This window comes from Buteo buteo, chromosome 30, assembly GCF_964188355.1.
Source record: "Buteo buteo chromosome 30, bButBut1.hap1.1, whole genome shotgun sequence".
NCBI lineage: Eukaryota > Metazoa > Chordata > Aves > Accipitriformes > Accipitridae > Buteo > Buteo buteo.
Genome location: NC_134200.1, coordinates 1,026,969 through 1,051,138, shown reverse-complemented (window position 1 = coordinate 1,051,138; position 24,170 = coordinate 1,026,969). Strand labels below are relative to the sequence as shown.

The window sequence follows — 24,170 nt, the reverse complement described above, 5'->3', positions numbered from 1 at the left end:
TGGGGCAGAGAGAGAGACAGAGAGGGTGGGGGGGGATGTGGGCTGCGGATCTGGGGGGCAGAGGGGGGATCTGGGGGGGTTATGGGGTGTACAGGGGGGCTATGGGGCACGGGGGGCATAGGGCTCACGGGGGGGGCTATGGGGCACAAAGGGGATCTCTAAGGCATAAGGATCTATGGGGCACAGGGGGGATATGGGGTGCAAGGGGGGGCTATGGGGTGCACAGGAGGGCTATGGGGCACAGGGATCTATGGGGCACAACGATCTATGGGGTGCAGGGGTCTATGGGGCACAGGGATCTATGGGGCACCCGGGGGGCTATGGGGCACAAAGGGGGTCTATAAGGCATAAGGATCTATGGGGCACAGGGGGAGCTATGGGGCACGTGGGGGGGGCTATGGGGCTCACAGGGGGGGCTATGGGGCACAAAGGGGGGGCCTATGGGGCACAAAGGGGGGCTATGGTGTGCATGGGGGGGGGCTATGGGGCACAAAGAGGGTCTATAAGGCATAAGGATCTATGGGGCACGGGGGGGGCTATGGGGCACAAAGGGGGTCTATGGGGCACCCAGGGGGGCTATGGGGCACAGGGATCTATGGGGCACAGGGATCCATAGGGCACAGCCCCTCACCCTCCCCATGCCCCCCCCCAGCTCCCTCCAGCTTACTTGCCAGACCCACAGGCTGCAGGTGAGGACGGCGCCGTGGGGCAGCCATGGGGCTGGGAGCTTCGGGGGGGGGGGTCTGGGATAGGGGTGCAGGCGTCGCTATAGGCTCGGCGCATCGCTGGGGGGTGGGGGGCGGGCTGGTGGTGGCTATAGGGGGCTGCAGAGGGCTATGGGGGTCCGGGCATCGCTATGGGGGTCTGGGCATGGGGCCAGAAGTCTCTATGGGGGTCAGGGTGTTGCTATGGGGCAGAGGGGGGGTCTGCGTGTGGGGCTGGGGGTGGCTCTAGGGGTCTGAGCATGGCTATGGGGGTCCGGGCTTGGGACCAGACGTCGTTATGGGGGTCAGAACATCGCTATGGGGCGGGGGCGGGGGTCTGTGTGAGAGCTGGGGGTGGCTATAGGGGTCCGGGCGTGGGGCCAGACGTCGCTATGGGGCCAGACGTGGCTCTGGGGGTCCCAGCACGGCTCTGGGGGGGGGTCTCCTCCCAGCAAAGGGAGTCGGGGCAGGGGGGCTCCAGTCGCGGGGGCCGTGGGGTGGCTCTAGGGCCCCCCCCCCCCGTGACGCGTGGCCTCGCCGTGGGTCAGGATGGAGGAGGCGGCGCTGGCGGCGCTGGGGGCGGCAGCCCCCTACCTGCGTCAGGGGGAGCGGGAGCGGCTGGCGGCGCAGACGCGGCCCTTCGACCCCCGCAGCGAGTGCTTCGTCCCCCACCCCCAGCAGGAGTTCGTCCGGGGACGGGTGGTGGGGCGGCAGGGGGGGGACGTCACCGTCCAGACCGAGCTGGGAGAGGTGGGAAGGGGAGGCGGGGCGCGAGGGGTTAATGGGGAGGGGGGGGAGTTGGGGGGCAAAGGGTTAATGGGGGGGCGAGGGGGTGGACACGGCAACCAGGCCCATAGCGGACAACCGGGGGGGGGGGGGCAACCTATGGGGGGGAAGAACCCATGGGGGGACCTCCCAACCCATAGGGGGCGCCCTCCAACCCAGGGGAGACAGCCCATGCCCCCCCCAAGCCATGACGACACCCCCCAACCCATGGAAGACGCCCCCATCCCATGGAGAACCCCCCAACCCATGGGAGACCCCCCAAGCCATGACGACACCTCCCAACCCATGGGAGACCCCTCAACACACTAAGAACCCACAAACTCATGGAAGACCCCCCCCCAAGCCATGAGGACACCCCCCAACCCATGGAGAACCCCAACCCATGCCCCCCCCCCCAAACTCATGGGAGACACCCCCAACCCATGAGGACAATCCCCATCCCATTGGAGACCCCCCCAAACTCATGGATGACCCCCCCGACCCATGAGGACAACCCCCATCCCATGGAGAACCCACAAACTCATGGAAGACCCCCCAACCCATGAGGACACCCCCCCCCCCACCCCATGGAAGAGCCGCCAACCCATGGAGAACCCCCGAACCCATGGAAGATACCCCCAACCCATTGAGAACCCCCAAAATCATGAAAGACCCCCCAACCCATGAGGACAACCCCACACCCACTGGACACCCCCCAATCCATGGAAGACCCCCCCAACCCATCAGGACACCCCACAACCCATGGAAAGCCCCCCAACCCATGGAAGACCCCCCCCCCAACCCATGAAGACAACCCCCATCCCATTGAGAACTTCCAAACTCATGGGAGATCCCCCAACCAATCAGAACACCCCACAACCCATTGAGAACCCCCCCCAACCCATGGAAGACACCCCCATCCCACGGAGAACCCCCAAACTCATGAAAGACCCCCCAACCCCTGAGGAGAATCCCACACCCACTGGACACCCCCCAACCCATGGAAGAACCCCCAACCCATGGAAGACCCCCCCCCCAGGCCATGAGGACAACCCCCATCCCATGGAGAACCCCCAAACTCATGGCAGACTCCCCCATCCGATGGAGAACCCCCCAACCCATGGAAGACCCCTTCAACCCATTGAGAACCCCCAACCCATGGAAGACCCCCCCCCCCAACCCATGAAGACACCCCCCAGCCCATGGAGAACCCCCAAACTCATGGAAGACCCCTCCAAGCCACGGGAGACCCCCCCCAACCCATGAGGACAACCCCGCACCCACTAGACCCCCCCCAACCCATGGGAGACCACCCCCACCCCCAGAGCGTCCCCCAACTTATGGGGCACCCCCCAACCCCCCCGGCGTGGGGGTGTGTCCGTGTGTGTCCCCCCCCCTGCAGACCGTGACGGTGAAGGAGGCCGACGTCCACCAGCAGAACCCCCCCAAGTTCGACAAGATCGAGGACATGGCCATGCTGACCTTCCTCCACGAGCCCGCCGTCCTCTACAACCTCAAGGAGCGCTACGCCGCCTGGATGATCTACGTGAGCCTTCCCACAAGCCCCTGGGGCACCTGGGAATGGGGCGGGGCTTTCTCCATAGCCTAGGGGCTGGATGGAAGCTGGTGACCCTTCCCTAAAGCTCTTGGGGGACCTAGAACTGGATGGTCCTTCCCGAAAGTCTATGGGTCACCTAGAACCTGGTGTGGCTGCCCCATGGACTTTGGGCCACCTAGAACCTGGTGGCCCTTCTCCAGATCCCCGTGGGCCACCCAGAGCCAAGATGTCCCAATCCAAGACCCCATGGGCCACCCAAACCCAAAATGTCCCATTCCTGGACCCAAGATGTCCCATCCCTGGACACCAAGGGCCACCCGGAGCCAAGATGTCCCAACCCTGGAGCCAAGATGTCCCAACCCAAGACCCCAAGGGCCACCCAAAACCAACATGTCCCATCCCTGGACCCCTCAAGCCACCCAGAGCCAAGATGTCCCATTCCAAGACCCCAGGGGCCACCCAGACCTAAGGTGTCCCAACTCTGGACCCAAGATGTCCCATCCCTGCACCCAAGATGTCCCATCCCAAGACCCCAAAAGCCACCCAAACCCAGGATGTCCCATCCCCACCCCCCTCGGGCCACCCCGACCCGGGACGTCCCCTCCTGGTGGGGTGGCACCCGGTGGCCCTGACCCCCCCGCCCCTTCTCCAGACCTACTCGGGGCTCTTCTGCGTGACGGTCAACCCCTACAAGTGGTTGCCCGTCTACAACGCCGAGGTGGTGGCCGCCTACCGGGGCAAGAAACGGAGTGAAGCTCCGCCCCACATCTTCTCCATCTCCGACAACGCCTACCAGAACATGCTGACGGGTAGGGACCTCCCGCCGCGCCCCCAAACTAGAAGACCCCACCCCAAAAAAGGGGTCCCCACCTAGACCTGCTCCTCCCCTGAGAGGCTGGACAACCTCAGCCCCAAGGCCCCAAACATCTCCCCCGACTTCGTCCCACCTCACTCCTCCTCCTCCTTTCTCCCGGCAGACCGAGAGAACCAGTCCATCCTCATCACGTAAGTCCCCGCCCCTCCCGCCCAAGGCCCCGCCCCATAGCGGTGGGGTGGGACGGAGAAGCCGCCGTGATGTTCTCCAACAACTCCCCGTTGCCCCTCCCCCCAGCGGAGAATCCGGGGCGGGGAAGACGGTCAACACCAAGAGGGTCATCCAATACTTCGCCAGCATCGCTGCCATCGGCGACCGCAAGAAGGAGGCGGCCAATAGCAGCAAGGTGGGTCCTCGGGGGGCGGGGAGCTTCCCCCAACGGTGTCCACGCCCGGCCCCACCCCCATTGGCCGCGTGTCCCGCCCCCCCCATCACCAGGGCACGCTGGAGGACCAGATCATCCAGGCCAACCCCGCCCTGGAGGCCTTCGGCAACGCCAAGACCGTCCGCAACGACAACTCGTCCCGATTCGTGAGTGGGGCAGGGTCTACAGGGCGGGGTCTATGATGGGGCGGGGTCGACGGGGCGGGGCTCACTGGCGGAAGGTGGCTGCCTCCATCTCGCGCCGCCACTCTCCCAGGGCAAGTTCATCCGGATCCACTTCGGGGCCACCGGGAAGTTGGCGTCGGCCGACATCGAGACCTGTGAGTGGGTGGAGGAGGACGTCCGGTTGGCCGTCGTCCGTCCGTCCGTCTCCTCCTCCCAACCCCGCCCACCTCCTCTCCATCCCCGCCCCAGACCTCCTGGAGAAGTCCCGCGTCATCTTCCAGCTGAAGGCTGAGAGGAACTACCACATCTTCTACCAGATCCTCTCCAACAAGAAGCCAGAGCTGCTGGGTGAGTCGGGTGGAGGGTCAGCACCGCGCTCGGCGTCGGGTCTTCTCCTTCCTCCTCTCCTCCGCTCGTCCTCGGGGCGATCGAGGACGATTTGGGGCCGTCGGGCCGCCGGAAACGCTCATTTTTGGTCTCCATCCCCGGCCACCGCGGAGCAGAGATGCTTCTCATCACCAACAACCCCTACGACTACAGCTACGCCTCCCAAGGAGAGGTGACCGTGGCCTCCATCGACGACTCGGAAGAGCTGTTGGCAACCGACGTAAGCGGTGGGGCGGGCAGGTGGACATCCCCCGGCCGAGGAGAAGGCGAAGGGCCGGGTGGAGAGTTGAGCCGGCGGAAGGCGGGTGGGTGGAGGAGAGGAGGAAGGGAGGGGTGGGGAGGGGGGAGGGGAGGACGTGGGTGAGGGACAGAAGGTAGGATGTGGGGGCGGGGGGGTGGGGGTGGAGGTGGATGGGTGAGTCCTTGGGTGGGCGAGTCCTCGGGTGGATGGAGGGGTCCATGGATGGATGGATGGATGGAGGAGCCCGTGGGTAGATGAGTCCATGGATGGATGGAGGAGTCCATGGATGGACAGATGTATCCATGGATGGATGAAGGAGTCCATGGATGGATGGATGGAGGAGTTCCTGGATGGATGGAGGAGTCCGTGGGTAAATGAGCTCATGGATGGATGGATGGAGTCGTCCGTGGATGGATGGAGGAGTCCTTAGAAGGATGCATAGATGGATGGAGGAGTCCATGGATGGACAGGTGTATCCATGGATGGATGGAGGAGTTCATGGATGGATGGATGGATGAAGTCCTTTGATGCATGGAGGAGTCCTCAGAAGGATGGAAGGATGGATGGATGGATGGATGGATGGAGGAGTCCATGGATGGACAGATGTATCCATGGATGGAGGGAGGAGTCCATGGGTAAGTGAGTCCGTGGATGGATGGGTGGATGGAAAAGTCCGTGGATGGATGGAAGAGTCCGTGGGTAGATGAGTCCATTGATGGATGGATGGAGGAGTCCTAAGATGGATGGATGTGTCCATGGATGAGTCCTTCAAGTGGACGGCTGGACAGGCCGATGAGCAGGAAGATGGGAAGGACGCACAGACAGCGGACAGCGGCCAGACGACCCCTGGGCTCAGCGGTGGGGGCGGCCGGGCCCTTTCCTGACCCCCCTCCACCCGCTCCACAGAGCGCTTTCGACGTCCTGGGCTTCACCGCCGAGGAGAAGGCCGGCGTCTACAAGCTGACGGGCGCCATCATGCACTTCGGCAACATGAAGTTCAAGCAGAAGCAACGGGAGGAGCAGGCGGAGCCGGACGGCACCGAAGGTGGGGCGGGGAGGACGCGTAGGTTTTGGGGTCCCCCGGCTTCCTCCAGGCCAGGGGCGAGGTGGGACCTGACCGCGCCTCGTCTTCTCCGTGCTCCGCAGATGCCGACAAGTCGGCCTACCTGATGGGGCTGAACTCGGCCGATCTCCTCAAGGGGTTGTGCCACCCTCGGGTGAAGGTGGGCAACGAGTACGTCACCAAGGGGCAGAATGTCCAGCAGGTGTACTACTCCATCGGGGCGTTGGCCAAGGCCGTCTACGAGAAGATGTTCAACTGGATGGTGGTGAGGATCAACAACTCGCTGGAGACCAAGCAGCCGCGTCAGTACTTCATCGGCGTGCTGGACATCGCCGGCTTCGAGATCTTCGACGTGAGGCTTGAGGGGGCTGCGGGGTGGTTGGGTCGCTTTTCTTGGGGGTTGGCTTCTTCCGCTTGGGTGTTGAGGCCATCTCCTTAAGCTTCCCGTTGACCTCTGGCGGAAATTTGGCCTCTTTGGGCTTTGCATTCACCCTGTCGGGTGTTGAGTTGATCCCGTTGACCCCGTTGGGCGTTCGGTTGACCCCGTTGGGTGTTATGTTCACCCTGTTGGGTGTTGAGTTGATCCCGTTAACCCCACTGGGTGTTCGATTGACCCCGTTGGGTGTTGGTGTGACCCCATTGATCCCATTGGGCATTTGGGTGACCACGTTGGGTGTTGTGTTTACCCTGTTAGGTGTTGAGTTGATCCCGTTGACCTCGTTGGGCGTTTGGGTGACCCCATTGGGTGTTGTGTTCACCCCGCTGGGTTTTGAGTTCATCCTGTTGACCCTGTTGGGCGTTCAGTTGACTCCGTTGGGTGTTCAGTTGACCCCGCTGGGTGTTGCTGTGGCCCCATTTATCCCCCCAGGTGTTGCCTTGATCCCATTGGGTGTTGCAGTGACCCCATTGATCCCATTGGGCGATACCTTGACAATCTGGGCCATTCCCTCCCTCCAGTTCAACAGCTTCGAGCAGCTCTGCATCAACTTCACCAACGAGAAGCTGCAGCAGTTCTTCAACCACCACATGTTCGTGCTGGAGCAGGAGGAGTACAAGAAGGAGGGGATCGAGTGGGAGTTCATCGACTTCGGCATGGACCTCCAGGCCTGCATCGACCTCATCGAGAAGGTACCACCTCCCCCCGGGCCTCCTGGGGGTGGAGGGGGCTCCTGAAGAAGGATCCTTCCCGTCGGAGCTCGCCAGGGACCCCGACGGCGGCCGGCTGGGTGGTGCTCGGCATCCTCCGTGGCCGACGAGGTCGTCTCCTCCCCAGCCCATGGGGATCATGTCCATCCTGGAGGAGGAGTGCATGTTCCCCAAGGCCTCGGACATGACCTTCAAGGCCAAGCTCTACGACAACCACCTGGGCAAGTCGGCCAACTTTGGGAAGCCGCGCAACGTCAAGGGGAAGCCGGAGGCCCACTTCTCGCTCATCCACTACGCCGGCACGGTGGACTACAACATCCTGGGGTGGCTGGAGAAAAACAAGGACCCCCTCAACGAGACAGTGGTGGGGCTCTACCAGAAGTCGGCCCTCAAGCTCTTGGCCAACCTCTTCTCCAACTACGCCGGGGCGGACGCCGGTGGGTGGATGGGCGGTGGGCCAATGGAGAGACGGGTGGCTGGAGAAGACGGTCGCCCAGGAGAGTCGCCTCCTCTCCTGCCTCACCCCACTCCTCTTTTCCCCAGGCGGTGAAGGAGGGAAGGGGAAAGGAGCCAAGAAGAAAGGTTCCTCCTTCCAGACCGTCTCTGCCCTGCACCGGGTGAGGGCCCTACGTGGTGGGCCTGCCGTGGGGTAGAGGGAGGACAACCCCCCTGCGGGGAGGACGGTCGCACTGCCCCCCCCAGCTCCTTCCCTGCTGGCCCATCGGTCAGCCTCTTCTCTCCTCCCTCCTCACCAGGAGAACCTCAACAAGCTGATGGCCAACCTCAAGACCACCCACCCCCACTTCGTCCGCTGCCTCATCCCTAACGAGCGGAAGGCGCCGGGTGAGAAAAAAGAAGGGCGGGGATGGGGACAGGGGTGGTGGCTGTGGCTCCCGGCTGACCCCACCCACCTACCCCCCCACCAGGCGTGATGGACAACCCCCTGGTGATGCACCAGCTCCGCTGCAACGGGGTGCTGGAGGGCATCCGCATCTGCCGCAAGGGCTTCCCCAACCGCATCCTCTACGGGGACTTCCGCCAGCGGTAGGCGTGGAGGAGAAGATGCGGGGAGGGGGCGGACAACCCCGCCGGGGCTGATTCGGGGACCGTCCCGCCCCCAGGTACCGCATCCTGAACCCGGCGGCCATCCCCGAGGGGCAGTTCATCGACAGCCGCAAGGGCGCCGAGAAGCTCCTGGGCTCCATCGACATCGACCACAACCAGTACAAGTTCGGGCACACCAAGGTGAGGTCGCGTGGTCTCCCCGAGGGCTCGGGGACCTGGCGGTCCCACCGCCCCCATCTCCACCCGCCCATTGACAGCCCTCTCCCTCCTTCCGTCCGCTTCTCTGTCCCTCCAGCCGTCCGCCGACCCTTCCCCACTGACCCGCCTCCTTCCTCCCCCAGGTCTTCTTCAAGGCCGGGCTGCTGGGGCTGCTGGAGGAGATGCGGGACGAGCGCCTCTCTCGCATCATCACCCGCATCCAGGCTCAGGCCCGGGGTCAGCTCATGCGCATCGAGTTCAAGAAGATCCTGGAGCGTCGGTGAGGGGGGGGGCGGGGCTTTCTGCTCGGGGAGGGGCCTCCAGCGGGTCACTGGGTCCACGGCGTCTGTGTCCCCACCGTAGGGACGCGCTGCTGGTGATCCAGTGGAACGTCAGGGCCTTCATGGGGGTGAAGAACTGGCCGTGGATGAAGCTCTACTTCAAGATCAAGCCCTTGCTGAAGAGCGCCGAGACGGAGAAGGAGATGCAGGTGGGAGAAGGTCCCAGGCCAGGCGGGTTGGGACAACCAATGACACACGTTGGGTGGGATTGAGGGACGGAGGGGATCGGACGTCGCTATTGGTCTCCTGGGCTTGGGCGCAGACCATGAAGGAGGAGTTTGGGCGGCTGAAGGAGGCCCTGGAGAAGTCGGAGGCCCGGCGGAAGGAACTGGAGGAGAAGATGGTCTCGCTGCTGCAGGAGAAGAACGACCTTCAGCTCCAAGTGCAGGCCGTGAGTGAGGTCGCCCCCCAAAACCACATCAAGGGGAGGGTGATGTGGAGGAATACCACAAGGAGGGTGAGTCAGAAACTTCCCTGGGCATCCTCTTTCTTGTGCCATCATTGGGCAGGACATGCAGACACTGACAGGCAGGGATCTTGTTAACCCCTTCTGAGGGAAGGGAGTCAGCTGAGTCCATGGAGGCATCTCATGCTGGGATTGTAGTCCTGGGGCTGGAAGGGGACTCAGCACCCTCCCATGCCCACCAAAAAGCCACAGGAGCTGGGATTCCTCCTGCTTCAGTGCAGGTCTGCAGTAAAGAGGCACCTACATGTCAGCTCCTTGTGTCAGCTCCTTGTCTCATCTCCCACGCTAACTAATGGTGACGGAGGCCAGGAGTGAGGTGTTCAGATGCAAATGTCTGGTGACATTGGAGGTGCCAGAGGTGGTCAGAGAGACGTGCAGGTTATAGAGACAGATTCAAGTTATGTGCAGGCTGATATAGGGACAGGACAACATCTGAGCTCCTCTTCTTCGTGGCAGCCCCTGGTAATTTCCTTTGGCCAACTGAGATGACAGCTGATGCCCAAATTAAGGGCAATGGATCCTGTCCCTCCTCATGATGTTCAGGGTGGCCGATAGAGGTATTCCTCCGACAGAATGGAGTCGAGTGCGATAGGGAGAGCTCAGCCTCTCTCTTCCTCTTCTCCATCTGTTGGATTTATGAGACTTTGACTGAATGTACTGGCAGTTGTGTCATGTTCAGCACCACATTGGGTTACAGAATTCAGAGCAGCTACTCAGTTCACGGTTCAGATCCAGGCCCACAAAGCTACAGGAGATGCCGGGGCTGGCACAGAAATTACAGGTCCTACACCAAAAGCAATTCTCTTTCAGGGAGGGTGTGCGACAGACACCCCAGATGGCATCTTGGTGAGTATGATTTGGTGCCTTTGTGCCATTGACGGTTGCCATCAGTCAGAGGCACCAGTCATCAGATGCCATCAGAGAGGCAAATTCTGTCCCTTCTACCCATTAGCTGCAGGCATTGGGTGACCACAAAACAAATCACAGTGGGGTCCTTTCTCACTCCCTTGATGATCCAACCAAGGAACAGCCCAAGCATTTGAACAGTGTTCCTGGGTACATCTTGCCTTCAAAAACAGCATCCTCCAAGGACAGCCATGGTCATTTCAAAATTCAGCTGAAAATCAAAAGGGAATGCAAGGGCACCAAGATGACGTGCTGCTACATCAGGAACAGTTCAAGAAGAAAGAGAGATACTATGGGACTACTGCTACCTTAAGTGAGAGTAGGTGTAGAGAGGTCTGAGACTGCCTATGTCGTCTTTGCCTCAGTTACCGCCAACAAGGTCTCCCAGGCCTTTGTGCTTTGAGGCAGGACTCTGGAAGGGAAAGGGGAACAACCAGCGGTGGATGAGGATCACGCCAGGGCTTACCCAGCAAACCACAACCCTTACCAGACCATGGGAGCAGAGGGGCTGCAATCAAGGGTACTGAGGGAGTGTTTTTCTCCAGGAAGTGCTGGTCTGTTGTGATCCCAGTAAGGAAGGCACTCAGACTCTGTGAGGCATCATTTAAAATGCTCTTCCTTAGGTCTAGGGCTCTAAGGAGAGAATTGTACAGATAATCTTGTGTCCCTTTAGATGGCTGGAACCCCAGGTCGTGTAGCATGGAGGCATGAAAGAGGAGAAGGGTGGATGCCCTGTGCATGAAGGGAAAGCTTGGATTTATGGAAATCCTCTATAGGACGGGCAACAGGTTGGGTTAGCTTTTGTCACTGAGGATCAGAGGAGTCAGTAAGAGTGACATTGTACCGGCAGTTACAAACTACTTGATGATGGGAGAGGAAACAGAAAAGGTCTTTTGTCAGCAGCCGAGGAAGTCTCCAGGTTAATGATCAGGTGCCTATGGGGGACTGGAAGTGCCCTGGCATTCACTGGCCAGGCAAAGCAACAGGGTGCCAACAGCCTGAAGGATCTTGGGACAACTTCTTCACAGAGCTGCTAGGTGGGCCAACGAGGGTGATGGTCACCTGGACCTGACCTTGGCCCACAAGGAAAAGCTGGTCAGGATGTGATCACCAGCGTCAGCCTTGTCTGTCATGACCAGGAAACAGTGGGGTCTCAGACACCAAAGGGCAGTGAGGGAGGTCAGTAGCAGGGAACAGACTCTGGACTCCAGAGGAGAAGTCTTTGACTTACTTGGGAGACTGATCCAGGTGGTGCCATGGGAAGCAGCTCTGAAGGGTGAAGGAGCATGAGCAAATCTGACAGCCTGACAGGACAGCCTCCTCCCAGCACAAGAATGATCTCTCCAAGTACCCATGCAAAGAAGTATTCCTCTCAGGAGAGAGCTTTTGCATTAAATGATAACAGTTAGCAATGAGTGAAAAAAGCACTGGTCTAAAAACTTCATTGCAGAGGTTACACACCATGAAATTAAGAGCTACCTTGTCAAGTAAGACTGAATGACAGGAATGAAGTTAATGAAATTACAGAACTTCAGTTTACTGACATGAAGAAGTGCTGTGTTACAATAGGCCACTCTACAATAGGCCACTCTGAGGGAGCCTGGATCAGCTCAAGGCTTTGTGTTTCAAGAACAGAACACCAAATTCATGGCACCACACGAACTCCTGGAGCCTTGTAAAAACACTCAGACCTCCAAGAGTACAGCGGTGCATCAGGGAGGTCCTCCCGTCACACATCTTGAGGTGTTTCCTCCACTAGTCGTTCTCGGATCCATGAATGGTGAATGGAGAAACATGGTCATTATCTCAGGAAAGCCTTGAGAGCTTCTTAACTTCTCAGTAGTGATTAGGCAGTGAGCCTGGAGAATGCATGAACCTCCTGGAGTGAGGTCTCGTTACTGCAGGGGAAGTGAGAACCTTTTGGGAGACTCGTGCGAGTGCAGGGAGAGAGCGGGGTGTGTGTAGCAGAGAGTGTGTTACAGGCCAGAAGAGGACCCAAAGGAGCAAGTGGCAGTCATACTACTGTGGAATAGTTCAAGTTCTGATTTTTAGGGCAGCAGCAGCAGCCGGAGTAATGGCAGTGCAGTGCTGGGATATGGATCCAACCTGGGGATGCAAACAAGTCTGGGCCTGGGACATCTCAGGTGATTCAGGACTGTCAGCAGGACTATGAGGGAGGCTGGATGGGTTGTGGGGAACTCACAGGCATTGCCAGATCCCGGGAACACCACAACTTTATGTTTAAAGCAACAAAATCTACCACCAAGTTGTACACACACCCACACTCACACTGACCCTCAGTAGAGCCCTGAGCAATGCATGAGGGAAAGGACCTCTTCTACCAGGCCCTGGGGGTCAGGGCTTGGCCACTCTGGTGATTAACAAACACCAAGGGCTTACATGTGATCAGAGACACCAGCTCATTGCCTTTGCCACCTCCAACGCCCTCAGAAACTTGGGGTTTTCTTCTGCCTTCCACTTTGTCAGAGGCTTGTTCCTGCTTTCAGTATCTGCAGTTCAGGAACTGGGCACCAGAGGGCTCCTTAACGTGCAAAACACCCTATCAAGCCATGTCTCTGCGCATAACTTTCCCTAACTCTTCAAGTCTTCTGTGGCGAAATTTCAGCAGTGTAGCCAAGCAGAAAAGATTGAAATGATAAGGAACAAGGATTTCTTGGTTTTTTTCCAATTTTCTTTGTCTTTCTGCTACCAGAAAAAGTGATATCAGCCTTTTCCAATTCATATTTATCCAGAGCATCACAGGATGAAGTCCGAATATGTAGGAAAGGTAAGATTGTTTCTGTCAGACAGTGTATGGGCCATCTTGCTCCTGTGTCCCTTCACCATCGTTGGTCCTGCTCCCCCGCCCCCATCCATCATTTCTCTCAGTGGCCATGTGGGACTTGCATCATGATTTCTCAAATCTAAGTTTTTCCCTCTAAAGTCTGTAGCTCAATGATTCAGCTCATAGAATCATAGAAGCATAGAAGCTTAGAATCATTTATTTTGAAGAAAGACCTTCAAGATCATCGAGTCCAACCATCAGCCATGCCCACTAAACCACGTTCCGTAGTGCCTCTTCTACACGTTTTTTTCATACCTCCAAGGATGGTGACTCCACCACTTCCCTGGGCAGCACATTCCAATGTTTGACAACCCTCTCAGTAAAAAAATTGTTCCTAATATCCAAGCTAAACCTCCCCTGCCACCTACTTGAGGCCATTTCCTCTTGTCCTATCTCCAACCACCTGACAGAGGAGACCAGCACCCACTTCACTTTCAGGGGGTTATAGAGAGCAATAAGGTCTCCCCTCAGCCTCCTCTTCTCCAGGCTAAACAAACCCAGTTCCCTCATAAGACTGGTGCTCCAGGCCCTTCATCAACTTGGTTGCCCTTCTCTGGACATGCTCCAGCAGCTCAATGTCTTTCCTGTAGTGAGGGGCCCAAAATGAAACACAGGACTCGAGGTGTGGCCTCACCAGTGCCAAGTACAGGGGAATGAACAATTCCCTGCTCCTGCTGGCCACACTCTTTCTGATGCAGGCCAGGATGCCGTTGGCCTTCTTGGCCACCTGGGCACACTGCTGGCTCATATTCAGCCGGCTGTCAACCAGCACCCCCAGGTCTTTCTCTGCTGGGCAGCTTTCCAGCCACTCTTCCCCAAGCCTGTAGCGCTGCATGGGGTTGTTGTGACCCACGTGCAGGACTTGGAACTGAGCCTTGTTGAACCTCAGACAATTGTCCTCGACCCATCGATCCAGCCTGTCCAGATCCCTCTGTAGAGCCTTCCTACGCTCGAGCAGATCAACCCTCCCTCCCAACGTGGTGTCGTCTGTGAACTTACTGAGGGTGCACTCGATCCCTTCATCCAGATCATTGATAAAGATATTACACAGAACTGGCCCCACTACTGAGCCCTAGGGCACACCACTTGTGACCGGCTGCCAACTGGATTTAACTCCATTCACCACAATCCTGTGGGCACGGCCATCCAGCCAGTTCTTCACCTGGCAAAGAGTACACTTGCCCAAGCCATGAGACGCCAGCTTCTCAAGGAGTATGCCATGAGAGACAGTGTCAAAGGCCTTGCTGAGTCCAGGTAGACAACATCCACAGCCTTTCCCTCATCCACTAGGCGGGTCACCTGGTCATAGAAGGTGATCAGGTTGGCCAAGCAAGACCTGCCTTTCATGAACCCATGCTGACTGGGCCTGATCCCCTGCTTGTCCTGGACTTGCCATGTGAGTGCTCTCAAGACAAACTGTTCCATAATCTTCCCTGGTAACAAGGTCAAGCTGACAGGCCTGTAGTTCCCCGGATCCTCCCTCAGGCCCTTCTTGTAGATGGGCATCACATTGGCAAGCCTCCAGTCCTCTGGGACCTCCCCTGTTGACCAGGATTGCTGATAGATGATGGAGGGTGGCTTGGCAAGCACCTCTGCCAGTTCCCTCAGTACTCTTGGATGCATCCTGATTGGACCCGTAGATTTGTGAGTGTCCAGATGGTGAAGCAGGTCACTAACTATTTCCTCTTGGATTAAGGGGTGTATATTCTGCTCTTTGCCCTTGCCTTCCAGCTCAGGGGGCTGAGTACCCTGAGGATAACTGGTCTTACTACTAAAGACTGAGGCAAAGGCGGCAGTAAGTACCTCAGCCTTTTCCTCATCTCTGGTGGCAACATTCCCTTCTGTATCCACTAAAGGACAGATATTCTCCTTGGAATTCTTTTCATTGTTAACATATTTATAAAAACATTTTTTGTTGTCCCTTTTACAATAGTGGCCAGATTGAGTTCTAGCTGAGCTTTTGCCTTTCTAATTTCCTCTCTGCATGACCTAACAAGACCTCTGTACTCCTCCCAAGTTGCCCGCCCTTTCTTCCAGAGATAATAAACTCTCCTTTTTTTCTTGAGTCCTAGCAAAAGCTCCCTGTTCAGCCAGGCTGGCCTTCTTCCTCAGCAGTTTGTCATGCAGTGCCCCTTTGCCCTTCAGGATGGTCTCCCAAGGGACTCTCTCAACCAGTGCCTTGAAGAGGCCAAAGTTTGCCCTCTGGAAGCCCATAGTGGTGGTTTTGGTGACCCCCTTCCTTGGCTCACTGAGAATTGAGAATTCTATCATTTCATGGATGCTAAGCCCGAGATGGCCTCTGACCATCACATCTCCTACCAGTCCTTCCCTCTTTGTAAACAGTAGATCTAGCAAGGCTCCTCCCCTGGTAGGCTCACGTACCATCTGTCTCAGGAAGTTATCTTCCACACACTCCAGGAACCTCCTAGACTGCTCACTCTGTGCCATGTTGTACTTCCAGCAGATGTCTGGGAAGGTGAAGTTCCCCACGAGAACAAGGCTGCACGATTCTGAGACTACTGCCAGCCTCCTGTAGAATGATTCACCTGCCTCTTCAACCTGGTTGGGTGGTCTATAACAAACTCCCAGCACAATATCTCCCTTGTTGGCCTTCCCCCTCATCCTCACCCATAAGCACTCAACTTTGACATCACAAATGTGTAGCTCTGCACAATCAAAACACTCCCTAACATAGAGAGCCACCCCACTACCTCTCCTTCCTTGTCTATCCCTTCTGAAGAGCTTATAGCCATCCATTGCAGCACTCCAGTCTGGGAGTCATCCCACCATGTTTCTGTGATGGCGAGTAAGTCATATCTATCCTGCTGCACGATGGCTTCCAGCTCCTCCTGGTTATTGCCCATGCTGCGTGCATTGGCATAGATGCACTTGAGCTGGGCTATCAAATCCACCCCCAGCATTGGCATGCTGCCCCCAGGCTCATCTCTGGTGTGCCTACGTTTATCCCCTTCCCCCTTCAAACCGAGTTTAAAGCCCTCTCTATGAGCCCCGCCATCTCATGAGCGAGAATCCTTTTCCCCCGTTGAGATAGCTGGACTCCATCTGTTGACAGCAAGCCCGGTGCTGTGTAAACGTCCCCCTGATCAAAAAAAACCAAATTCCACCGATGGCACCAGCCTCTGAGCCACGTATTAATCAGGTATGTTTTCCTGTTCCTTTCAGTTTATTTCCCTGCCACTGAAGAGATTGAGGAAAACACTACCTGTGCTGCCGATCCTTCCAGTAATCGCCCCAGTGCCCTGAAGTAAGTCCCTTTTGATTGCCTTTGGATTTCTCCCTGCAATCTCATCTCTGCCAACCTGCCCAACTAATAGCCGGGTAATAATCAGAGGGCCGAACCACACCAGGGAGTCTCCCAGTAATGTCTTTTACCCAGGCCCCAGGGAGGCAGCAGACTTCCCTGTGGGAAGGGTCAGGTCTGCATATTGGCCCCTCTGTCCCCGTCACAAGGGAATGGCCTATGACAATTACCCTCCTTTTTCTTTTTTCAGATGCTATGAGAAAGCATGGGGATGCCTGACTCAGCCTAGGCACCCCCCTGGATAGGCCTTCATCTACACCCTGATCTTCATTGGCCTGGTCCTCAAGTTCCAGAGCCCCATACCTGTTGTGTAGGGGCAACTGGGAAGGTGAGGGTGATGGGGAGGGGATTCGCCTGCCTCCCTGACCAGGGACCCGTATCCATTCCCCTCCATCACTTAGGTCCCTTCCTGTATGGTGGCAAGAGGGCAGGGGGTCCTCCATTTCTTGTGGAGCCTCCAGCTGCTGCCTCTGCCTCAGGGATGGTAGGGTGTGGGTCCACCAATCTACCTCCCTCTCACACTCCCTGATACTCCTCAACCTTTCCACTATCTCCTTCAGCTCTGCCACCAGGCTGAGCGGAACATTCACCTGGTCACACCACACACAGGAGATGTCCCTGCTGCCCTCTGGCACCAGGGATAGACTCAGGCACTCCCTGCGGCCAGACACCTGGACAGCTGCATGTTTGCTTGGGAGATCTGTCTGCGACGCCACATTTGTCCAGGCAATGGCTTTCAGCCGAGTGGCAACCATACCTGGGTCTCCTTCTGAGGCCGATGCCCACCACTTGAGTAGCATTCCTGAGCTGGGAAAGAGGGTGTGGGCCCTGCCTGCACACCCTGCTTGTGTGAACTGCCACGCAAACTGCCATGCCATGCCCTTTCTGACATGCCATGTCCAGTTTGCCCACCCTGTTCAGCACGCTCCTGGTCACTGGTGCTCCTCAGGGCTCTTTAAATCTCCCACGGTTGCCCCTGGTAATGCCCACGCCGTGTCAGCCTCTCTCATGAGAGCTGCCAGCTCTGGATGGGTCTCTCTGCTCTTCCTCGGGGTTCCTGGGCTTCAGGAACCTCCTTGTTCGCCTCAGTCTCGCGCTTAGATGCCGACTTACTGCTGCCGCTGCTGGTCTCATTGCTGTCTGATTATGTTTGTGTGTGTGTGTATATATATATATATATATGTGAATATATATTATATACACACAGAGATATCAATCCTTTAGTTTATGGGTCATGTTCATTAAAAAGTTCATTGAGTTCATTTAGTTCCCGACTCTGGGCTCCATCTGTCATAGCAGTCTTGCTGGGCAGGAGGGATGGTGCAAAGTCCTCTCCGTCGGTAGAGCAGGATAGGGCTTCAGTGCAGTGTGGTGAGCAGGTGAAAATCAAATCCCCTTGAGGCACACATCGGACTTCCCCATCTTTTCGTATCACCCACCAAGTGCACCCGGGTCCTTGAGCAAAAGCAATCCCACCAATGGGCTTGCCTTTGCCTGAGGCAGGACTAACCCAGACTGTCTTCCCTAACATATTTTTCATGTGCACTACAGGGACTTTATCCCCTTCTACAGTATGTAAAACTTCTGATTGGGCAGGGCAACCTGGACTGGCAGATCCTCTGGTGTTGCCTAACCAGGTGGCTCTCGCTAAATGTGTATCAAAAAGTTTGAAGGTTCCACCCCCCATTGCTCTCAATGCAGTCTTTAACAGTCCATTGTATCGCTCAATTTTCCCACAGGCTGGTGCATGATAGGGGATGTGATACACCCACTCAATGCCATGCTCTTTGGCCCAGCTGGCCATGAGGTTGTTTGGGAAATGAGTCCCGTTGTCTGAGTCAGTTCTTTCTGGGGTGCCATGTCGCCACAAGACCTGCTTCTCAAGGCCCAGGATAGTGTTCCGGGCACTGGCATGGGGTACAGAGTATGTTTCCAGCCATCCGGTGGTTGCTTCCACCACTGTAAGCACATGGCGCTTGCCTTGGAGAGTCTGTGGGAGTGTGATATAGTCAATCTGCCAGGCTTCCCCAAATTTATATTTCAGCCATCGCCCTCCATACCACAGGGGCTTTAACCGCTTGGCTTGCTTAATTGCAGCACATGTTTCACGTTCATGGATAACCTGCGCAATAGTGTCCATGGTCAGGTCCACCCCTCGATCTCGAGCCCATCTCTATGTTGCATCTCTTCCCTGATGGCCTGAAGTATCATGGACCCACCGAGCCATAAATAGCTCACCCTTATGTTGCCAGTCCAGGTCCACCTGAGCCACTTCAATCTTGGCAGCCTGATCCACCTGTTCGTTGTTTTGATGTTCTTCAGTGGCCCGACCCTTGGATACGTGAGCATCTACATGACGTACTTTTACAACCAGATTCTGTAGCCAGGACGCAATATCTTGCCACAGTGTGGCAGCCCAAATGGATTTACCTCTGTGTTGCCAGTTGCCCTTCTTCCATTGCTGTAGCCACCCCCACAGGGCATTTGCCACCATCCATGAGTCAGTATAGAGATAGAACACTGGCCACTTTTCTCTTTCAGCAATATCTAATGCTAGTTGGATGGCTTTCACCTCTGCAAACTGACTCGATTCACCTTCTCCTTCAGCAGTTTCTGCAACTTGTCATGTGGGACTCCATACAGCAGCTTTCCACCTTTGATGTTTTCCCACAATGCGACAGGATCCGTCAGTGAACAGGGCATATTGCCTCTCATTTTCTGGCAGTTTATTATACAGCGGGGCTTCTTCAGCACATGCCACCTCCTCCTCTGGTGACATTCCAAAATCTTTGCCTTCTGGCCAGCCCGTGATCACTTCTAAAATTCCTGGGTGACTGGGGTTTCCTATGCGAGCCCGTTGTGTGATCAGTGCGATCCACTTACTCCATGTGGCGTCAGTCGCGTGATGTGTAGAGGAGACCCTCCCTTTGAACATCCAGCCCAGCACTGGCAGTCGGGGTGCCAAGAGGAGCTGTGTCTCAGTACCAACCACTTCTGAGGCGGCTCAAGCTCCTTCATACGCTGCCAATATCTCTTTTTTAGTTGGAGTATAGCGAACCTTGGATCCTCGATATCCTCGACTCCAGAACCCCAGGGGTCGGCCTCAGGTCTCCCCAGGTGCTTTCTGCCAGAGGCTCCAGGTAGGGCCATTCTCCCCAGCTGCAGTGTAGAGCACATTTTTAACACCTTGTCCTGCCCAGACTGGTCCAAGGGCTACGGCATGAGCAATCTCCCATTTAATTTGTCAAAAGGCTTGTTGTTGTTCAGGGCCCCATTTAAAATCATTCTTCTTCCGGGTCACTTGATAGAGAGGGCTTACAATCAAACTGTAATTTGGAATATGCATTCTCCAAAACCCCACGACACCTAAGAAGGCCTGTGTGTCCTTTTTATTAGTCGGGGGAGACATAGCTGCTATTTTGTTAACCACGTCCATAGGGATCTGACGACGTCCATCTTGCCATTTTATTCCCACAAACTGGATCTCCTGTGCAGGTCCCTTGACCTTACTTTCTTTTATGGCAAAACCGGCTTCCAGAAGGATTTGGATTATTTTCTTCCCTTTCTCAAAGACTTCTTCTGCCATGTTGCCCCATACGATGATGTCATCAATGTATTGCAGGTGTTCCGGAGCTTCACCTTTTTCCAGTGCAGTCTGGATCAGTCCATGGCAAATGGTGGGGCTGTGTTTCCACCCCTGGGGCAATCGATTCCAAGTGTACTGGACGCCCCTCCAAGTAAAGGCAAATTGTGGACGACACTCTGCTGCCAGAGGGATCGAGAAAAATGCATTAGCCATGTCAATTGTGGCATACCACTTGGCTGCCTTTGACTCTAGTTCGTATTGAAGTTCTAGCATATCTGGAACGGCAGCACTCAGCAGTGGCGTAACTTCATTCAGGCCATGGTAGTCTACTGTTAGTCTCCACTCCCCATTAGACTTCCGCACTGGCCATATGGGACTATTAAAGGGTGAGCGAGTTTTGCTGATCACTCCTTGGCTTTCCAGTTGGCGAATCAACTTGTGGATGGGAATCAGAGAGTCTCGGTTGGTGCGATATTGCCGCCGGTGCACCGTCGTGGTACCAATTGGCACTTGTTGTTCTTCAACCTTGAGCAACCCCACAATCGAAGGGTCTTGAGAGAGACCGGGCAGGGTAGACAGCTGTTCAGTGCCCTCCGTCTCCAAGGCAGCTATACCGAAAGCCCATCGATACCCCTTCGGGTCCTTAAAATACCGTCTCCTGTGGTTGTCTAGGCCAAGGATGCATGGAGCCTCTGGACCAGTCACAATGGGGTGTTTCTGCCACTCATTTCCAGTTAGGCTTACTTCAGCTTCCAATACAATTAACTCTTGGGATCCCCCTGTCACACCAGAAATACAAATGGATTCTGTCCCTCTAGAACTTGATGGCATTAGAGTGCACTGTGCGCCGGTGTCTACTAGAGCCTTATACTCCTGTGGGTGTGACGTGCCAGGCCATCGAATCCACACAGTCCAATAGACCCGGTTATCCCTTTCCTCCACCTGGCTGGAGGCAGGGCCCCTCTAATTCTGGTCAGAGTATTCAGTATTCACTTCTCGTAAAATTGGCTCAGAAGTCCCTTCAAGGGGATCGGAAATCAAATCAGCCCTTCTACTCTGTTTGAAAACTGGAGCGGCATTTTTCCTGGTAGAATCCCCTTTTGTGGTGGTTTTTCCTCGCAGCTCGCATACCCATGAATTTAGGACCAAGGTAGGTTTTCCGTCCCATTTCCTCATGTCCTCTCCCTGATCACATAGGTAAAACCAGAGGGCACCTCGCGGTGTGTACCTTCTATATTCTCTCTCTTGGGCAGAGGAACGCTCACTCCTAATGGCTGAGACATTGGTCCTTACACGTGTGGAGTAGGACATATCCTCTGAATTGCTGGACATCCTGGGACAGCTTCTCCACAGCCGCAATGCAAGCTTGTAGGGAGGAGAAGAGATTTTCTTCGTATTGCCGGAGTTGGCGAGCCACTTCATGCACTGTTGATAAAATAGCAGCTATGTCTCCCCCGACTAATAAAAAGGACACACAGGCCTTCTTAGGTGTCGTGGGCTTTTGAAGAATGCATATTCCAAATTACAGTTTGATTGTAAGCCCTCTCTACCAAGTGACGCAGTAGAAGAATGATTTTAAATGGGGCCCTGAACAACAACCAGCCTTTGAACAAATTAAGCGGTAAATTGTTCATGTAGTAGCCCTTGGGCCCATCTGGGCAGGAGAAGATGTTAAAAATGTGCTCCATACTGCAACAGGGGAGAATGGCCCTACCTGGAGCCTCTGGTAGAAAGCACCTGGGGAAACCTGAAGGCTGATGCCTGGGGTTTTGCAGATGGGGATTTCGAGGATCCGAGGCTTGCTACACTCCAACTGAAAAAGAGATATTGGCAGCATATGAAGGAGTTTGAGCTGCCTCAGAAGTGGTTGGTACTGAGACACACCTCCTCTTAGCACCCTGACTGCCAGTGCTGGGCTGGATGTTCATCAGGGGCAACTGATGCCACATGGAGTCAGTGGGTCGCACTGATCATACAACGGGCTCGCATAGGAAACCCCAGTTGCTCAGGACATTGCTGAAAGAGAGAAGTGGCCGGTGCCCTTCCTCTATACTGACTCATGCATGGTTGCAAATGCCCTGTGGGGGTGGTTGCAGCAATGGAAGCAGAGCAACTGGCAGCACAGAGGTAAACCCATCAGGGCTGCTGCACTGTGGCAAGATATTATGCCTGGGATAGAGAATCTGGTTGGAAAACTAGATGATCATGTACAGCACCCGGCACTTGACCTTGTTAAACCTCATACAATTGTCCTCGACCCATCGATCCAGCCTCTCCAGATCCCTCTGTAGAGCCTTCCTACGCTCGAGCAGATCAACCCTCCCTCCCAACTTGGTGTCATCTGTGAACTTACTGAGGGTGCACTCGATCCCCTCATCCAGATCATTGATAAAGACATTACACAGAACTGGCCCCAATACTGAGCCCTAGGGCACACCACTTGTGACCGGCTGCCAACTGGATTTAACTCCATTCACCACAGCCCTTTTGGCTCGGCCAGCCAGCCAGTTCTTCACCTGGCAAAGAGTACACTTGCCCAAGCCATGAGACGCCAGCTTCTCAAGGAGTATGCCATGAGAGACAGTGTCAAAGGCCTTGCTGAAGTCCAGGTAGACAACATCCACAGCCTTCCCCTCATCCACTAGGTGTGGATAGATAGGGCTTGGCGGTCGGAAGATGTCGCGCTGTACGGAAATATAGGACCCCTCTACAGATAGCCAATAGCGTTTAGTCTATGACGTAAGCAGATGGAAGTGATGTTGTAAACCCAAGCTATATAATGCTGTGTCTATCACCAATAAAAGCCATTTGCTGTCCACCACATTGGTGTCTGCAAGCTGATGGACGGAGCTCGCCGTTCCTGAACCAGGTCACCACGCCAGAAATAGGCAACAAGTGGTGCCAAAACCCGGGAGGATCGCCTGGACGGGTGAACGGCCGGCCGGGCTGCTGGACCAGCCCAGAGGGGGAGGTCAAGGGAGGATGCTCCCGGACCAGGACCAACAAGGAGGATGGAAGCCCTTGTGAAGGTCGTATCCCAATTACATAAGCAATGGGGGATTGATTGTAAACCCAAAGATTTTACTCTCGCCGTTGCGAGGCTTTTACAAATAGGGGTCATCGACCAGCCGGTGGATATTCTCCACCCTGAAGTGTGGGATAAGTGCACTAAAGCGTTAGCCGAGGAGACGATGTCCTCGGGTTCTGGGAAAAACCTTAAGTCGTGGGGAAAAGTCGTACAGGCCCTGCAGAAGGTCATACAAGAACAGGAGACCTGGAGGGCGGCAAAGAACTGTTTGTTGGCCACCCCGAAATTGGGAATCGGGGCAGCCACACAGACTTTACACCCCCCAGACGATGGCGATTCCGCTGAGCCCAAAGATCTCCAAGAGGGCGATTCGTCCCCTCAATTTCCGAACCCCAACCCGCTCACGGAGGGACAGAAACGAGCTAAATCCTTCTGGGGTGGGTTGGCCGAGGAGGCTAGGGGCGCCGCGGAGAAACCGGAGTCTGAGGGAGTCTGGGCTAGACCACCGCCTTACGCGCCCCAAAATGGCACCGGGCAGCAAGGAGGAAGGCGGGGCGAGAATGCCCCCGGCGGGAACAGGGAGGAAGCGCTAGAACTAACAAGCGCGTGCAACCGGGAAGGGGAGGAGAACGAGAAGGAGAAAGGTGGTGGGGGCGACCGGGAAGGGGAGGAGAGCGCGAGTGAGGGGCGGAGGGCCGACCAGAACGGCCACCCGAAGAAATGCCCTTATAGGGCAAACACCCCCCCGAGTAGAAGGTGGGGCGGGTCAAGGGGGAGGGAACGGCCCGCCCGCAAGGGAAGTGGGCGGGGCCGGAGCCCGACAAAAAGGTACTGGAAGCCGGAAGTAACCAGTCAGTCGAGTTCCGACTCCGGATCAGACACTAGCTGTGATGAGTGGCTCACAATTGATTCAAACTTAGAGGAGGAGGAAACAGAGATAGAGTCAAGAGCAAAAATACCCCCATCCAAATTAAAGAGGAACCGTGAGGGGGAAAAATTCCTCTCTCGGATTGGAGAAAAATAAAAATCGCGTGCGCCAACTGGGCCCCATCGGCTGTGCTAGCGTTCCCAGTCCGGGTGACGGATGGAGGACAAAGGGTCCATTTGCCAATAAACCCTAAGGATG

The 24,170-nt window shown here is 56.1% G+C and overlaps 1 protein-coding gene across 1 annotated transcript; it reads left to right on the top strand.

Moving 5' to 3' along the window:
• LOC142025810 (myosin-6-like) lies at positions 1-24,068 on the top strand. Its single transcript, XM_075018490.1, has 23 exons — positions 1-25; positions 653-689; positions 1,253-1,454; positions 2,872-3,015; positions 3,680-3,836; positions 4,005-4,032; positions 4,139-4,247; positions 4,340-4,432; positions 4,542-4,605; positions 4,700-4,798; positions 4,954-5,057; positions 5,985-6,123; positions 6,225-6,493; positions 7,099-7,269; positions 7,415-7,724; positions 7,831-7,904; positions 8,043-8,130; positions 8,214-8,331; positions 8,409-8,532; positions 8,694-8,830; positions 8,914-9,040; positions 9,154-9,286; positions 23,131-24,068. Exons 3-23 carry the CDS (start codon positions 1,254-1,256, stop codon positions 24,066-24,068), a joined length of 3,627 nt encoding a protein of 1,208 aa, XP_074874591.1. The 5' UTR covers positions 1-25; positions 653-689; position 1,253.
• Positions 24,069-24,170: the final 102 nt, after the last annotated feature.

Bases quoted from the DNA above. Each gene is read 5' to 3' on its own strand.
- LOC142025810 (XM_075018490.1), top strand. From the start codon at position 1,254: ATGGAGGAGGCGGCGCTGGCGGCGCTGGGGGCGGCAGCCCCCTACCTG. The intron at 1,455-2,871 runs GTGGGAAGGGGA...CCCCCCCTGCAG, and splicing joins TCCAGACCGAGCTGGGAGAG to ACCGTGACGGTGAAGGAGGC. The intron at 7,905-8,042 runs GTGAGGGCCCTA...CCTCCTCACCAG, and splicing joins CCGTCTCTGCCCTGCACCGG to GAGAACCTCAACAAGCTGAT.